General features: G+C 64.0%; 1 protein-coding gene across 1 annotated transcript; it reads left to right on the forward strand.

Moving 5' to 3' along the window:
- Positions 1-3,910: 3,910 nt before the first annotated feature.
- On the forward strand, positions 3,911-16,646 carry TLE2 (TLE family member 2, transcriptional corepressor). Its single transcript, XM_088535739.1, has 20 exons — positions 3,911-3,999; positions 4,072-4,160; positions 4,693-4,756; positions 5,549-5,593; positions 6,887-6,949; positions 7,150-7,224; positions 7,565-7,751; positions 11,158-11,291; positions 11,670-11,714; positions 12,416-12,541; positions 12,783-12,807; positions 13,237-13,338; positions 14,198-14,346; positions 14,564-14,640; positions 14,928-15,177; positions 15,323-15,570; positions 15,825-15,972; positions 16,044-16,194; positions 16,323-16,399; positions 16,521-16,646. The coding sequence occupies exons 1-20, from the start codon at positions 3,976-3,978 to the stop codon at positions 16,626-16,628; spliced, it is 2,187 nt and encodes a 728-aa protein (XP_088391865.1). The 5' UTR covers positions 3,911-3,975; the 3' UTR covers positions 16,629-16,646.
- The last annotated feature ends 396 nt before the right edge of the window (positions 16,647-17,042 follow it).

Consider the following 17,042-nt stretch of genomic DNA (forward strand, 5'->3'; position numbering starts at 1 on the left):
TAAGACCATGACTTCCTGCCTGCTTTCTTGGGGCCTTTGGGATGACTTAAGTTCCTCCCTTTTTCACCCTTTCCCCCTTCCCTTAAAAGAAAGAGCAGGGGAAGGGGATGTCTTTGCCGAGTGATGTCCCGGGGTTTCCCCCTGTGCTGTCACTGCTCTCCGCAGACTTGGGGAGGTGCCTGGAATTTCTGCCCCCTCCCCGTCGCCTGCAGCCCCCATCTGCTCGGGCTGCAGCTGGAAGAGCTCTGGCCCCAGAGCGCTGCAGTGATGAGGACGAAGGGTCCACTGGCACCTCTGGTTCTGGCCTCTCTCCAGCTCTCGCTGGCAGGACCGGAACCCTCTCCACTGCACGGCCCCGGGGTGGGACAACCCGTTCCTCCCTCAAGGAGCCGGAGCTTTGGCTGGAGCAGGAGGCGCATGGGAGGCCTGGGCAGAGTCCCTACTGTATCTCCCAGGCCAGCTGGTTTGGAGAGATTTGCTTCCCCGGGGCAGGCAGGGGTTGGGGCAGGGTTTCCCTGCAGCTTCTGAGGCTGAAGGATGGTGACAGTGTGGGCTGGGCCCTGGCTAAAGCAGCCAGCGGACGCTCCGCTTGGGGCCCGGCACTGCCGTGACACGAGAGCTGCTAAAACCGTCTCTGCTGCGCGAGATCCCGGCAGGAGCGCAGGGGGCCGGGGCCTCCAAGCACTTTCACCTCCAGGTCGCGGGTTCAGGTCCAGCCTGGAGGCAGGGAGCGCTGCAAGTGGATGCACGAGGGAGGAGGGTGGAGGAGAAATCAGGACCGGTGTTTCCCGACTGGTGCCCTCAGAGGAAGCCGTCACAGTTAGAGGCTATTAGCAGCCCCAGCCAGCGGGCAGGGGTCAAACAAGTCACCAGGCCAAGAGCTTCCACTTTAATGTGCCAAGACAGAGCCTTGGGGATCCCCTAACCCCTGCACCTCCCAGCAAATGCTGGCTTGGCCCTTGTGCTCCTGCTTTTCCCAATGATCTGCCCTCAAAACATGCTGTTTTTTGTGGCAATCACCATCCAAGGGGCTGGCATGGAGGGAGAGCAGGGCAGCCCCTGCCCTCTCTGCAGTAGCTTCACCTCTCAGCCTGCGTTTGGCTTCAATTCCAAATTGTGGCTCTCGCATCTCCTCCCCTCCCACCCGTCCTCCCCAGAAGCAGTAAAATGGCATCTTTCCTCCTCGGGGGGTGAGCAGAGCCAGCCGGGCGCTGGGTCGGGCAGTTTCCACATCTTTGTGCCCCTCACCCACCCCCTCCAGCTCCTTTCCCAGCAGAGATCCTGCCACCTCTGTGGCAGCAGCAGGAATTGCCTTCAATCCTTCCCTCCCATCTCCCTCCAGGCTCCGTCCATGGGGCTTTGCCTGGAACAATGGCACAGGCTGCAAGGCAGGGAGGCAGCAAAGCCCGCAGGGGAGGGACATGGCATTGCCTGCGAGGCAGGGAGGCTTTGCAGCCTTGGAGCAGGGCTTCCTTCCCAGTTCATCACTAATGCAGGAACGCCAAGCCCTTCCTGGCTGCAGCGAGTACGAGATAAAAGCTAAAACAGGCATCAATAATTAAAAACCACTCAAAGCCGGTAAGTGCAAACAGGAGCCAACATACAGATCGAAGGCAGCGCCAGAGATGAGTCTGTCAGCTGCCGGCTTGCTTTAAGGGCTCCCAGCTCTCCGTGCACGCGCTGCCCCGCTCCCACAGCCATGTGGTGACAAGGTGGCCCTGGCGCGGGGAGCACGGCCGCCTGCTCCGCGCTGCGGGCCCTGGCCCAGCACAACGGCAGGGAGGGGGCAGACAGCACCACAGGCCCGTGCAGGGCTGGGTCCAGGGCCAGCGTGGGGATCCTGGCAGGAGCCGGCGCTCCAGCTGCAGAGCACGGCCCCGGGCGCAGGAGAGCCCTCGTTCTAGGTCTGGCCCTGGCTCATACCTAGGGAAGCTGCTGCCAGCCCCTTCCCTCCCTTTCCTGTCTCATCTGCAGCCAAGACAGGGCTGGAACGTGGACTGTTTGTGCCAGCTGCTGGTACAAACGTGCAGGGAAATTTAGGCTGCCTGCAGGTGCCAGGAACCCAGCTCCTCCAGTTCCACACATCCAAAGCGCAAAGAAATGGAGCCAGGGAAGGGATCAAAACATCGCGGGCATCATGTCTGCTTCGGAGCATCCCAAGGCACTGGCTTCTCCCTGCCTCGAAGCAGAACCTCAAACAAGGTCTATAGGTGTGCGCACGCGTGGGTGATGCCCCTTGCGGGGGTCAGTGCCGCAGGCTGCGTCTGCCCTGCGGCCGTGAGGCTGTGGGATCGAGACGAGGCCGGGGCCTGGCGGGCGCCCTCCACTTCAGCCCTGCCACCGCTGCCACGCAAGGAGTAAATAGCGCGATTAATAAAAGATTAGGATGAAATGTGAGGCATTAAATATTCAGCCTCGCGCCGGCCCGTGCAGCGCCAGGTACAGCTGGTTCCTGCAATATTTAAGGCTCGTCTTGGCACACCGCAGCCCGCAGCCGCGGGGAGCCGCCCCCACCGGCGGGGCTCGGGCTGCCTCCGGGCGGGCAGTGCCCGGGCATGGGCGACCCGTTACCCGCGGACCCAGGGGCAGCTCGGGGGGTGCTGGAGTCCCGGGGAGGGAGGGGGGGGGCAGCACTCGGGCCCCGCGGGGGCCTCGGGGAAACGCGGGGCCGCCGCGGCGGGGCAGCCCCCCAGGCGGGCCGCGGCCCACGTTACTCTGAGTGACAGAAGGCGGCCGCCCGCAAGGCCTCCTGGGCCGCGCAGTCCGTCCGCGACGGGGCCTCTGCGACCCGGCAGTTCCTGGCCCCATTGCGCCCGGCCCTAGTACAGGTCCCGGCCCGGGCCCGGCCCGGCCGACGGTCCCGCCGCCCCGAGGCGCCGCGGGCGGATCGGCCCCGCCGGGGTCTTCCGCCATAGACGGCGGGCGGACTACGACTCCCGGCGGTCCCCGCGGCCTTCGAGCTGCTCTCTTCTGATTGGCTACCCCTCCCGGTGACGTCAGAGACCCAGGTGGGAGCGTCGCGCGGCGATTGGCTGGTGCCCCGCGTGGCGGAGCCAATAGCAGGCGCGCCCCGCTCGCTGCGACCCGGACGGCGGTTTAAGGTGGTCCGGGGGCGCCGCGGCGGGGCCGGGCTGTCCCGTCGGGCCCGGCCGCAGCCCCTGGGGGTGCCCGCAGCGGGGCCGGATCGTCCGGGCTGGGGCGAAGCATCCCCGTGATTGGACCCTCCCTTTCGTCCTCGGCTTCACGAGCGACCCCTGCGGCCCGTGCCCCCCGGGTCCGCGCCGAGGCTTCCCCTGGCGTCGCGGGAAGCCCCGGTCTCGGGAGGGCTGCCCGGGGGCGCTGCCCTGCCCAGGCGCCCTCCCCCAGTTTCCTTTCCCGTTGTCACCCAGGTGCCACTCCCCGCTGCCCTGCCCGTTCCCGAGTCCTGTCGGGATCCACCTCCCCGGTTTGCGCTGCCCGTTCCCGGTGTCCGCGTCCTCGCTGCCTTGCCCCGTTCCTTCTTGCCAGTCCCACTGCACTTCCCTGTTCTCTCTCCCGTCCCGGTCCCCGCTCCCTTCGGGGTCCCACTGCCCCACGCCCGTTCCCGCTGCCCTGCCCTATTCCCGCTCCCCGGTCACCGCCGCCCGGTGCCGATGCCCTTCCCGGTTCCCCCTCCGCCCTGCCCGCTGCCGCTGCCCCCCGCCGTCGAGTCCTGCGGGAAGGATCCACCTTAAGCGGCTCCGGGGGACGGCGGCTGTGCCGGGCCGGGCCGGGCCAGCGGGCGCCGCTCGTCGCGGCCGGACAGCGCTGAGCGCGGGCGGCTCCGCGCGCCGCCGCTGCCGGCCGAGCCCCATGGGCGGCGCGCAGGGACCGCGCTGCCGTCGGGGAGCCCCGCGCGCCCGGCGGCTCCGCGGCCCCCGGCAGCCCCCGGCCCCGCTGCGCCTCGCAGCGCGCTGAGCCCGCGGGAGCGCGGAGCGGAGCGGCCGGCGCCGCAGGATGTTCCCGCAGGGGCGGCACCCGGTGAGCGCCGGGACAGCCGGGGCGCCGGCGCGACGCGGGGCGGCGGAGCCGTCAGCAGCTTTTTGCCCCCAGGCTCCCGGGCAGCCCTTCAAGTTCTCGGTTCTGGAGATCTGCGACCGCATCAAGGAGGAATTTCAATTCCTGCAGGCGCAGTACCACAGGTGCGGGCGTTAGCGGCGGCGCAGGGGTGAGGGTCCTGTTCCGGCGCGGGACTGGGGCTGCAGAGGAGCTGCCGTGGGGCAGGGGGGCTGCAGAAGTAGAGACGAGGTCTCCTAGGAAGGGGGTGACCTGGTCCAGGGTGCCGGGAAAGGAGGTGCCCGCACAGGAGGGCGGGCCGGAGCGAGCGCTGCGTTAGGGGCAGGGTGTGGAGGATGGTTCCGAAGGGGCGACGAGGGCGCCCGGGAGAGGGTCTGGCCGGAGGAGTCGAGCCAGGCTGCGGACTGGGGCCAGGTCTCGCGGGGGTCCCCGTGTCCCGAGGGAGCAAGAGCAACACCGGGCAGAGCCCCACGCTCCGGGTTCATCCAGAGACTCCGGGGCAATAGCGGGGTGCAGGGGCGACACCCCCACGATGTCTCTCGGGCGGCGATGAGGAAGAAGGCGGGAGATGAGCTGAGTTCCCCGGGACCTGCGGGTGTGGGGCAACGCAGATGGGGCTCCCCGAGTGAAACCGCGGATCCCCGATCCCCTCCGCAGCCTGAAGCTGGAGTGCGAGAAGCTGGTGAGCGAGAAGACGGAGATGCAGAGACACTATGTCATGGTGAGTGCCCCGCCGCCCTCAGGCCTGGACAGGTCCCGGGCAGGGAGCCGAGCCGGAGTCTGGCAGGGAACCGGCAGCAGCGGCCAAGCGGGTCAGGAAGGAGTTAATGTTCAGTTCACCCCTAGCAACGGCGGCTCCCCGGCGGGCTCGGTGCTCGGTGCTGTCTGAGCCCGGGCATCGCGACGCAGGTCTCTTCTGCTCCATTCTCTTTTCTTTTCCCTTTTCTGTTGGTCTCCTTCCTCCTCCCTGCCTCTTACCCGGGAGAGGATGTCTTGGAAGCGATGCCCTAGGGCTGGTGTTTTGGATGGGAGGGGAAACTGCCTCTAAAGAGAGCGGGGCAGGACCCGCTCTGTGGCGGCCAGCGTGGTGCTGGTGGTGCAGAAGGTGCTGATGGTGCTGAAGTGTTAAGGGTGTTAATGGCCCACGGTCCTACCGGGCAGAGCGCGGGAGCGGGGCTGGTGCTGCTGACAGAAACCTGGGGAGATGGGAACTGGAGTAACGTTACCTCCCCTTCAGCACCTGGGGTTACCGGCCTCTCTGGGGAAAGGGAGAAACGAGAGATATTCCCCTTCCCGATGGCAAATAGGCAGCCCAATTTCGTGCTGATGGTAGCCCCGTTCCCGAGGCCAGGGTTGTTCGATTTCGGGCCTGAGAACCCAGTAACAGCAGTGAGTTCTGTTAGAAGAGGTTTTACAGTGGAGCGGGGGTGAACTTGGGATGTTAAACCTGTCTGTGATGGGCTGATTGCTTGGAGCAAATCCTAATGAGGCTGTGCTGTGGTTTCCCTTTCAGTATTATGAAATGTCTTATGGGCTGAACATTGAAATGCACAAGCAGGTGAGTGAGCTGGGGTCTGCGTCAGTGGTAGGAAGAGAGACTGGTGTTGGGTCAATGTCCCTTGTCCCTGTTATCAGCATAGGAGACCTAGCAGGGATGTTGTGGGGGATCCCTGAGCAGTTGTCAGGATGTGGAGCTCAAGCAGCACCTCCCTCCTTGACCCTGCAGCCTCTGTGTGGTCTATCCCCTCTCCCTTCTCTCTTCTCCCTTCTCCTCTCTCCCTCCTCCTTTCCTTTTTTTTTTCTTTTTTTTTTTTTCCTATCCCCTTTTCCTCTCCTGGAGCCAGAGGAGTGTTTTCACTCTTCCCAGTTCCCCTTTTGTTCCAGCATTAATTTGCTTTCCCTCTTCAGATTTATCAATCTAGTCATCACGGGCTCCCTGCCAGGGAAATTAGTTTGGACCGATGCCTGACAAAGTGGCAAGTCAACTGCCATATTCCTCCAGTTGGCTCAGCCTCTCCGAGTTTGCTCCTTTTGTGAGCAGGGGAGCTGCGAGGTCCTCAGCGCTCCCAGCTCCATTGCCCTGGGATCTAGCAATGGCCTGAGCCGGGGGGATGCTGAGTGCTTGGAGCAGGGTGCCAGGGCCCCAGGCGCCTGCTCCCGGCTGGGGAGCCAGGATGGGACCTCTGCGCCCCGGCCCTCGCTGTGCACAGCAGGCTGAGGGGGCCCCAGGGGGCTGGGCTGTCTCCCGCCATGTCCAACCGCGCAGGTTGGAGCTGCCTGGTGGGGGTGGAAGTGGGAGCTCCAGATGTGGCTGGCCTGGGATGGAGCAGGGATCGTACTGGTGCCATGCAGGGCTTGCAGGAGGGCTGACGAGGCGGGGAGGGAGCTGAATTAATTGCTGTGAATCCCCCTTGTTTCCCATGGTGGCTCTCAGTTCAGCGCTGGGGAAAGGGAAGGCAGCAGAACATGGCCCGTTGCCAGCGCTCGCAGCTCTGCTTCTTCCCGCTGGCTCTGGGGGCGGCAGCCGCAAAGCCACAATGGTCTGGGATGAGCGGAGCCAGCTGGGCTGCGGCAGGACGGGCAGCGTGGGGCTGCCTTGGCCTGCTTCCACGGAGGGCCTGGGAGTCGCATTCCCTCCTGCGAGCCAGTTGTAGCCTGGGAGGGTCCTGGGGCCTGGCGGAGCCCTCGTTGGCAGGAGCTGGGGAAAGCCCAGCAGGGAAGGAGGCAGCAAGAGGACTTGGCTGAGATGGCCGCGTGGTGGGAGCTCGGTGCATCCGCTGTTCATCGCCAGCAGCGTCGGGAGGCGGTTGGGAGGGCTCCAACCCCCACAGGGTGATACCTGTCCCCACAGGCAGAGATCGTCAAGAGGCTGAGTGCCATCTGCGCCCAGATCGTCCCCTTCCTCACACAGGAGGTGAGTGGGGCTGGGTACCTCGGCTCTCCGCAGGCTCCTGGGAAGGGGGCCAGGACCCATGCCAAGGAAGGGGAGGGTTTTTGGGAAACCTCTGTGCCTGCACCTGGGGGAGGAGGCACCGACTCATGTCCCAGACCCCATCTGAGCTGCTGCAAGGCTGGGGCCACCAGCACCACGCAAGCCCCAGCTTCTCCTCCCAGCACCAGCAGCAAGTCCTGCAGGCCGTGGAGCGGGCCAAGCAGGTGACCATGGCAGAGCTCAACAGCATCGTCGGGGTGAGTCACCCGGGCCGGGCAGCCAGGTGCTTCCCTGCTCCTGGTCTGGGCTGCGCGGTGCAGTAGTGCGAGTGGGGCAAGGTCTTTCTACCCGGCAGAGCCTGGGGCGGGCAGCTGTGGCAACTGGGGTTTAACACCGCGTTAGAGGAAGGCAGAGAGCTCGGAGCTTCCCCGCACTTGTCTGAGCTGCGCAGGGGTTGCATCCCCAGCTTGGGTGGTGCGAGGGGAAGGTGAGGGCAGAGATCAGCGCAGCCCTGGCAGCTCTGCCTCCCTCATCCCATCACACTCAGCACAGGGGGCCGCCTCCTCCTGGCACCGTTGGCTCTTTCTCTTTCAGCAGCAGCAGCTTCAGCACCTCTCCCACCACGCGCCTCCCGTCCCGCTGGGTGCCCACCCGTCTGTGCCGCCGTCCAGCCTGGTTGGGGCCGGCAGTGCCGCGGGGCTCCTGGCCCTCTCAGGGGCCCTCGCGGCTCAGTCGCAGCTCGCGGCCAAGGAGGACAGAGCGGCCCCGGATGGGGAGAGCAGAGGTAAGGGGGGGAGAGGCAGCTGGTGGGTGGGAGCCCATCCTGGTTTGTGTTCAGGTGGAGCAGGAGCTGAGGGGCTGGGGGGGTGCCCTTTACCACTGCGAGGCCACAGGGGACAGGTCCGTGGCCAGGAATTTAGGGATCTTTATTGCCCTTGCAGTGCCTCACAGATAGTGACAATCCCTCATCCAAGGTGCCCCCTCCTATCAGGATCACAAAGCAGTTTACAGACATCATCAATATTTACTCATCATTAAACGAGTTCTGTGAATACTACTGGCAGGCTTGGGCCAAATTATTAGCAGCACCCTGGGTGCCAGTGGCCTGTTGCTCTTGAAGCATTTTCTGAAGGAGGACCTTCTATGAGCTCAGGCACCTTCTACCTAGCACAGGCATTGGGGATTTGCCCTGGGCAGCAGGGCAGGGCCTTGGACTGGAATCAGGCAGGAGGGTTTAGCAGCCTCCCTGGTCTTGCTCTGCCAGCCCATAAAGGTCCCTGCCAGGGCGTCTGGAAGTGGAATAGGACACGGTGGTGGCAGGGAAACTGGTCACCAGGGAGAGGGGGTGCTTCATTTTCCTAATGATCTGCTTTTGCTTGTATGATCTAAAGGTGATAAAAATAGCATCCGGAAATAGTCCCTGCGTGTGCACGGCTGCCTTGCACCCGTATGCGCAGGTGTGCGCAGCGTTAATTCTGTCAGTGTGGCTTTAAGGATGGCCTTCCCCCAGAGCAGAAAAACAAACTCCAGGAAGGATAAAGCAGGCTGGGCGCCTTCCTTAACCCTTCGAGACCCAGGCAGCCTCCGGAGCGCTTCCAGGGTCAGCTTGTGCTGTACGCGGGCTAGGGACGGCAAAGGGATGCCTGGGAAAGCATCTGGCCAGTGCCCAGCCAGGGCAGAGGGCACAGACACCCGCAGTGATTCCTCCTTAGAAACATCAGTGAAGCGCCACATACGGTTTAGGTTAATCCCTCGTGCCCCTGTAGCTATCCAAAGCAGGTGTGGGTCAAACTGAGCCTGCTCTGCAGGGATGAGCCCACGCTTCCAGCCCCTCTCCTCCTTCCTGCGCCTCGTCCTGACCGAGCCCTGTGCAGCCGCATGTGTTGAAGCCCGGTGTCCCCAATACCTTCCTGCCCCATTCCTGAGCATCTGTCCTCCCGCTGGGGCCCGGGACCCCTATATCCTCTCCAAATGCTGATGTGCTCATTAGGAGTGAAAAGCCGCTGGGGAGCAATGCCAGACCCCATCTGATAACCCGCTGTGTAGGTTTGCGAGCAAATGTCTGACTCTCCTTCCCTGAGCTCAGGGAGATGGAGCTGTTTCTTTTTGAGCTGCATGTGAAAAAGCCTTGATCAAAGGGTCTCTGAGCAGGGCTCTTTAGCATGGCTTCCCAGGGAGATGGGGTGGGTATGACTCACGAGGCCTTGGCGAGTTTGTCTGCTTGTCGCTTCTTAATAAATTTGGGACCTGGTGGCTAATTCCAGCCTAGAGATTTCAAAGCTCTAATAAGTTTTTTTTGAAAGTAGGAGGCTGCATAGATTCCTCCCTGTTTCTCCGAGAGAGGCCAGTGTGCTCACCTCCTGTTAGACATCAGAGAATCCATACAGCACGTGGGCAAAGTGGGAATTTGGGCATGATTTGTCAGCCTGATCCCCTCTGTCTGCTCTGGCTTCATGGTGCCCCTTCTTTTCCTCCCCATTCTGCTGTGGCGCTAACAGCCTCTTCCTTTTTCCTTCCCTCTGCCACGGTGATGTGCCCGGATGCTGCCGTGCAGCCGCCCGGACGCCGGAGCGCACCCCGAGCCGGGTAGGTCACAGCTTTGGCTAGTGTGCCCAGTCCTGCTCCCCGGCTCTCCTGGGGCTTGTGGGGCCTTTGTCCCAGATCTCCTGCTCCAGGGGGAGGGAAGCAGAGCTGGTTCAGAGATGCCAAGCTGGTGCCAGCTCCTGCAGGGACCTTTGTGCTGCTGGAGAAAACCTGGTCCCGGGGAGGCTGGAAGTAGCAGGACGAGCTCTGCACTCAGTGGCCCAGACTGGCACAGGGGCTGCTTGTGTTGGAGCACTGCAGCCTGCTCCCTTTGCCAGCATGCTTGTAGGATTCCCAGGAATGTTTTGTTTCCTGACCTTTGGAAGTAAACAGTCTGGACATAATGGAGCTGCTCTCCTCTTTGGTGGCAGCCTGAGAGGCCGAGCTTCAGCTTCAGTTGGTTAAGCAGCCCCTGTCCTGGGAATCACTGGCATTGCGGGTCGGGTGGTAGTGGGAGGTAGGGAAATGGTCTCCCTGTTGCACCTATAGACCAGACTGTGGGGCTGGGGCCATGGAGCTGCACCTGAACAAGCGGCAGCCCCAGTTTGGAGGCGGCACCGGGGCAGAGCAGGCAGTGCCTCCTCCCCCATAACCCGCCGTTGATCCTTGTCCCCGGTTGGAGCGCGGGTGCTGTGGGACCGGCCAGCGTGTGCTGATGTGCATGAAAGAGAGCGGAGCGCGTGGGCGGGCTGCGGGCGGGCGGCAGCCGCTGCGTTCTGTTATCATCCCAGGAAGCAGCCGCGGAGCAGGAGGAAGGGATTTAAGACCCCCCCGCCACGGCTCCGGCACAATCCACCCACAAGGGAAGCAGGATGGAGCTCGCTGGGGCTGCAGGCCAGGAAGGGGAAGGGGCCTTTATCCCGCTCAGCCCCATCCTGCTCTCTGAATCCCGCGGACGCCCGCAGTGCCAGGGTTAAGGCAAAGCAAACATCACACTCCAGTGGGGATTTTCCACTCCCGCCATCCTGAGTATCTCCCCAAGTGGCGGATCTGCTTTCCAGCCCAGGGGCCAGGCAGATGCCTTGCTCAGTGCTGTTTTTTTTGTGCGCAAACAACTCGGGGCACACTGTTGTCCCTCTCAAGTGCTGCTTCCTAGCAGAGAGTGGGGATTATCCCCCTGCTAGGATGGCAGCCACCTTTCCCACTCCTTGGCTGCAGTGGGGCCAGGCACGCACAGCCCTGGGTGCTGTTTGGAGTCCTGGCACTGCTCTGTCAGCTCCCTCTTCCCTGCCCTGGGTTGGTGCATGGGCCGCCCCTTGGACACCAGCCCTGTCCTCCTTCTTGCCCCATTGGGGCCGAACATGGACCAGGACCCAGGAGCCTGGAGACTCCTGCCCCCGACCACTGGACTAGCCCCATCTCTGCCCCAGGGAAGGGGCATCTGGGAGGACTTGTAGCCAAGGCTCCCCAGGGAGGACTGAGCAGTGTCTGCACGCGGTCAGAAATGCCCCATTTTTGCTCGGACCTCCCTTGGCTGTGGAAGGGTCCTGCTGCCGTGGCAGCTGCACGGGCTGTGCAAAAGCTGTTGGGATACTGGAAAGCAGACGGTGGCCCCGGGAGGAAACACAGTCTACAGCGCGTTACCACCCAGCCGCTCTGTCCTCCAGCTCATTGCATTCCTCTCCCCGCTCCATCCCAGAGCATTTCTGCCTCCCCTCTGGAGAGCCTGCCGGACGAGGAGCGCACGGGCAGCACCGGGATGAAGCGGAAGCGGGAGGAGAAGGACTTACCTGGGCCTGACGTGAGTGGAGTGGCAGAGTGTGGCCTGGGCGTCGGGAAGGGCCTGGAGGTGGCCGAGGGTCTCTGGGGTGAAGGGCAGAAGTGGGGAGCATTCCCCTTGGTGCCTTGTAGCTGGCACTGCTGCCTGAATGGAGCAGCTCCCTGTGGCTCTCCTGCGGAGCGGGAAAGGGCAGAAATCCTGCAGGACAAAGAAACCTGATGCCTCCACACCGAGAGGCCCATGCAGCCAGCGACTGCCTCTCGGGGCAGGATCTCTGTCCCCATGATCCAACACTGTGGGGAAAGGGTCTTGGTGCTGCCACGGGTAGGGAGCAGAGCCCAGGGCTTTCCCAACTTCCCCTTCTCCTGAGGGAGCCTTTGGGTCTCCTCTTCCTTGCAGGACAGTGATGGGGACAAGAGCGACTACAACCTGGTGGTGGACGAGGTGAGCTCAGACTCTGGGGTGCACAGGAGCCTCGCGGGGTGTCTGCTCGTGTGGCAGGGCAGGACTCCGGCCCCGAGCTTGGGGCTCCTGAGCAGCAGGTTGGAGGCTGCTTCCCAGGCCTGTTTCAGCCCCTCTCTGGGACGAGCACCCCAGGGGTGGTGGCTGCTGCAGCCTCTCCAAGTCACCACAGCAGATAGAGCAGCACATTATCCCGGCCCAGCTCTCCGGGAACAGTCATCCTTTTGGGGACATCCTTCCCCTGGAAGACGAGGGGGAGAGAAACACATGTGCCATTACCTCCTCCTACTGCTTCCCCACAAAAACAGGCCCTGAACGGCGCATTGGCTGGGATCTGTACAGGAGACGACACTTGCAAAAGCTTCTCATTGGTGTAATTACAGTGATAAAAAACACAGCTCTAACTGAACGGTTACGGAGCACAGGGGAGAGCGGTGGCCTCACCACTGCGAGGGGCTGCCCGTGGCCCCCATCCCAGGGTGCTGAGACATTCACCGGTCACTGCTGCCCCTGCTAGAGCCCCTGTGGCCACCAGCGCCCTGGGGACCTGGTGCCGGTGCTGGTTTTGCGCGAGGGGAGGAAGCCAGAACGGAGGTTTCCCCAGGCTGAGGCGCAGAGCTGGGCGAGGGGGGGCTGCCCACGGACACAGCCCCCGCCCCGAGCGCTGTTTGTGCCTCATCCAGGATCCCCCGTCGGAGCCCGGCAGCCCCGGGCGGGCGCCCCCGGCCCGGGCACCCGCCGCACGCCGGGACGTCGCCGCCAGCCCGGCCTCCAGCCGCAGCACCCCCAGGGCCAAGGAGCAGAGCCCGGTAAGGGCGGCCGCGGCGCCCCGGGGGCTTCCTGGGGCCGGGAGTGGAGGGCAGCATCTCTGGAGGGGGTCAGCCCGGGGAGGGGGGCAGGTGTTTTCCACCCGGCCGCCCGTAGAAGCCCCCAGCCGCTCTCAGTGCTGCGCCATCGATTTTCCTTTTTCTTCTCCCCATCCTCCCTGCCAAGCACCAGCCCAGCTCGCGGATTGAAACGTCAGCGTGCGGGAAGGCTTGGGGGTGGGAGGGCTTGCCGTGCCCCCCAGCTCCCAGCCCGCGCTGGCCCCGGGGTCAGGAGCCGGCTGCGGCCCGCAGGAGCAGCGGGACAATCGGATTAGAGCAGACAAAGCGCCGGGAGCAATCTGCCGGCACAGCATGTCGCTCTGCTCTGTTATTATTTTTTTTTTTTTCCTTTGCTGGGGTCGACAAAATCCCTAGGCAGGGGAAAAAAAAAAAAGGAAGAAATAGGAAAGGCGAGAAAAGAGACAGGCATGAAGTAGCTGCGAGGACAAGCAGCAAGTAGCTGCAGGACGTTTCTGGGGACCCTGATGGGTTGGGGGCACTTGGATCTCATGGTGGCCGTGGGGCAGGGGGTGAGAGGAGAGGCAGAGGGCCCGGCCGGTGCCCCATAGCCCTCCCTCACCATGGCTCTGCCTTTGCCTTCCAGAGTGACCCCTCAGCCGGCGCCGGGGTTCCCAAAGGCGCCGGGGCCTCCCCGTCCCGCGATGCCCTGACGCCTGGGCCCAGCGCGGCCGCCCAGCTCCGGCCGCCTCCCGCCAAGCCACCCGCCACGGACACGATCGGTGAGCGCGGGGGCTACGGAGGCGCGCGCTCTGCTCGCCGGCCGGGGCATCGTCCGTGCAGACAGGCAGCTGTGCAGAGCCGCCGCACTCCAGCATAGCGCTGTTCTCGGAGCTCATGTGCAGGGCGATGGAGGTGTCGGTGCCTCTGCCAGCACACAGGGTGCTGGAGGCCGGGATGCTGCTCCTGGCCAGTCGCTGAGGATCCCCGTGGTGAGGGGATCCTGCAGGTGCTGCAGAGATCCCAGGTGACACCCTGGTGACCCAGGGCTGCATCATTTTGAAAGCAGCAAGGAGGGTGGTGGGAGCTAAATCAGGGATCCTTGTGGCTAATCATGAGCCAGTTGCACCCCCTCCATTTCCTTGCCTCGGTTTTCTTGAGAGACTTTGGGGGAGGCAGGTGGGAACAGCTTGGCCATGGGCAGAAGGTGAAAGGAGAGCACAGGGAGAAATCGAGCCAGGGCTAGAGCAGCTAAGCCCTTGTCAGGGCTGGAAAATTACAGAGGTTTAGCAAAAATTGAATTGGAATTGATTTCAATAACCCAGCAAAGCCCTGGAGGTAAAGCCACTTAGCCACCAACCGCAGGTAATTCGGCCAGCCCAGACTGAAGGGCTGGGCCAGGAGTTGGGGCTTGTGCAGGGCTCGCAGCAGCCTTGGAAAGGGCCAGGGCTGGTGAGCCTGGCCGGGGGGGGCACCCTTTCCTTGGGCGCCTCCACGCAGCCCCGTGCGCTGCAGGGCCCTGGCAGAAGCCTCCCTCTTCCTCCACCTCTTCCTCTGATGCTGGGTGGCAGCCGGGGCCCTTTCCCCGGCGTCGCTCTTGTGCCGGGGGGTTGGTCCATGAGCCGGTGTCTCCTCGCCCAGCGCTGCGCAGCCCGCTGAGCAGCTCCAGCCCCTGCGCGGCCGCCTTCGGGACGGTGCCGCACAGCGAGCTCGCCGCCCCCGGCGTCTACGTGGGCCTGCCCCTCTCCCCGCACGTCAGCAGCACTGTGATGTACGGACGGGCCCCCATGGTGAGTGGGGCCGCAGGATGGGGCTGCGAGGGGACGGCGGGTGCCGTCGCTGTGCGGCACTCTGGGACTCCTCTGTGCTTGGCGGCAGGGGAAGCGGCACCCGGGGTCCCTCACAGCGCGGAGCCCTGCCCAGGGCGGGAGGACAGGCACGTCCTGGCCTCATGCCCCCTGGGACAGGGTGGCCCTTGGCGCACTGTGCTCCCATTGCTCTGTGCAGGTGGCTTTTGAGTCTCACCCTCACCTGAGGGCCTCCTCCATCTCCTCGTCGCTCTCCACCATCCCCGGAGGGAAACCGTAAGTGTGACCAGAGCAGCAGGGTGCAGGGCCAGAGACCCGTGCCCGGCGCAGGGGGCTGCTCCTTGCGGCCCTTCTCAGGGCATGGCCAGGCTGCCTGGACCTTCTCGCCACCCTGAGTCCAAGTCTGCACTCACAGACTTGAGCTTCAGTTCCTGGCCTTTGGTGACCACAAGAAGATGGCTGGTCGCATTCCCCCTGAGCCGGGCTAGCCCTAGAATGGTTCCTGGGAGGAGCTGGCTGCTCCACTCAGGGCTCTCTCCATCCTCCTGTCTGCCCCCTTCCAGCGCCTACTCCTTCCACGTCAGCGCTGACGGGCAGATGCAGCCCGTGCCCTTCCCGCCCGACGCGCTCCTCGGCTCCGGCATCCCGCGGCACGCGCGGCAGCTCCACACGCTCACCCACGGCGAGGTGGTCTGCGCCGTCACCATCAGTGGCTCCACACAGCACGTCTACACAGGCGGCAAGGGCTGCGTGAAGGTGTGGGACGTGGGGCAGCCGGGCGCCAAGACGGCCGTGGCGCAGCTCGACTGCCTGGTGAGGCGGGAGAGCGGAGGAAGACTGTGTCCTGCTCCCCTGCGCAGGCATAGAGGCTCCTCTCACCTCTATGGGGAGAAAAGGCTGATGTTCTCCCAAGCCCTGGGCACTGATCAGCTCCTTCTCCACTGCAATCCTAACGCAGAACCGGGACAACTACATCCGCTCGTGCAAGCTGCTCCCCGATGGGCGCAGCCTCATCGTGGGGGGGGAGGCCAGCACGCTGTCCATCTGGGACCTGGCGGCCCCCACGCCCCGCATCAAGGCCGAGCTCACGTCCTCCGCGCCCGCCTGCTACGCGCTGGCCATCAGCCCCGACGCCAAGGTCTGCTTCTCGTGCTGCAGCGACGGCAACATCGTCGTGTGGGACCTGCAGAACCAGACCATGGTCAGGTGAGCCCTGGGCAGAGCTGGAACAGGGCCCAGAGAAAGGGGACAACTGCTTCTCCAGCCCTGTTTGAGGCATATTTTAGATGGGGGTGACGGCGGGGAGGGCTCAGTGAAGGTGCTCCCTTTATTCCCAACCATGTGCTCCAGTCGGGCCATGAGACACAGCAGGATCACCAGCACGCCAGGTGCTGCCGTGGGCTACACTGAGCTGGGGTGCATAGCTCTGATGGCTGCACACTCAGCCCCCTCTTTCCCAGGCAGTTTCAAGGCCACACAGATGGCGCGAGCTGCATTGACATCTCGAACTACGGCACGAAGCTGTGGACGGGGGGGCTGGACAACACGGTGCGGTGCTGGGACCTGCGGGAAGGGCGGCAGCTGCAGCAGCACGACTTCAGCTCGCAGGTAGGGAGCGGGAGCGGGGCCGGGGCCGTCGCGGGGCCGCTCGGTGCCGGCGCTCAGCGGGCTCCCCGCAGATCTTCTCCCTGGGCTACTGCCCCACGGGCGAGTGGCTGGCGGTCGGCATGGAGAGCAGCAACGTGGAGATCCTGCACGTGAGCAAGCCCGACAAGTACCAGCTGCACCTGCACGAGAGCTGCGTCCTGTCCCTCAAGTTCGCCTCCTGCGGTAGGGAGCCGGGCTGCGCTGCGCAGCCTGGGCGCGGGGCGGCCGTGTCGCCCTCGCACCAACTGCGTCTCCAGGGTTCCCCAGTGCTCGGGAAGCTCCCACCCCGGCACCGCGCTCTTTTCCCACAGGAAAGTGGTTTGTGAGCACGGGCAAGGACAACCTGCTCAACGCCTGGCGTACACCCTACGGCGCCAGCATCTTCCAGGTGAGGCCAGTCCCATCTAAGCAGGGTGTCTGGGACATGCTTGGTCCATGGGGATGGAGGACCGTTGGTCCTTGCAGGTCCCTATGCCCCACTCTGCCCTCAGCCCCTCTCTCACTTCCAGTCCAAAGAGTCCTCATCGGTGCTGAGCTGTGACATTTCCGTCAACGACAAGTTCATCGTCACGGGCTCCGGTGACAAGAAAGCCACGGTGTACGAGGTGGTGTACTGAGGAGCCCGGTGCCAACGCTGCCAGGGGAGCAGCTGGTGCTGCTGCAGGAGCCAGTCCCTCTGCCCGTTTATCTCCTTCCAGCAGTAAGAAGGACCCAGAGGGCCCAGATTTCCTGCTACCCCAGTCTCAGGCTAGCGCAGAGGAGTTTGGAGAGCCCTGGGAGACTCTGGGGTGTGGGATGCTGGAGCGGGTTGGGGGAGGAAGGACATGGGGTGGACACTGGTCCCCGAGGCTTTGCACCCCCAGGACTGCCCATCCTCAACCCCGAGGAGCAGGACCAGCCGGCAGAGCGCGACCAGGCCCCCAGCGCGCAGGAAAGGCTGGGGCCGGGTGCTGCTCCCCCATTACCACTACTGAGTTAATGACACCAATTTTCTGCTGCAAAACAGCTGTAAACTCCCAGCAGTAAAGAAA

The sequence above is a fragment of the Tinamus guttatus genome, unplaced genomic scaffold, assembly GCF_059628265.1.
Source record: "Tinamus guttatus ecotype Peru unplaced genomic scaffold, ASM5962826v1 Tinamus_guttatus_pri_ptg000643l, whole genome shotgun sequence".
Taxonomy (NCBI): Eukaryota; Metazoa; Chordata; class Aves; order Tinamiformes; family Tinamidae; genus Tinamus; species Tinamus guttatus.

Bases quoted from the DNA above. Each gene is read 5' to 3' on its own strand.
- TLE2 (XM_088535739.1), top strand. From the start codon at position 3,976: ATGTTCCCGCAGGGGCGGCACCCG. The intron at 11,715-12,415 runs GTGAGCTCAGAC...TGCCTCATCCAG, and splicing joins ACAACCTGGTGGTGGACGAG to GATCCCCCGTCGGAGCCCGG. The intron at 16,400-16,520 runs GTGAGGCCAGTC...TCTCACTTCCAG, and splicing joins ACGGCGCCAGCATCTTCCAG to TCCAAAGAGTCCTCATCGGT.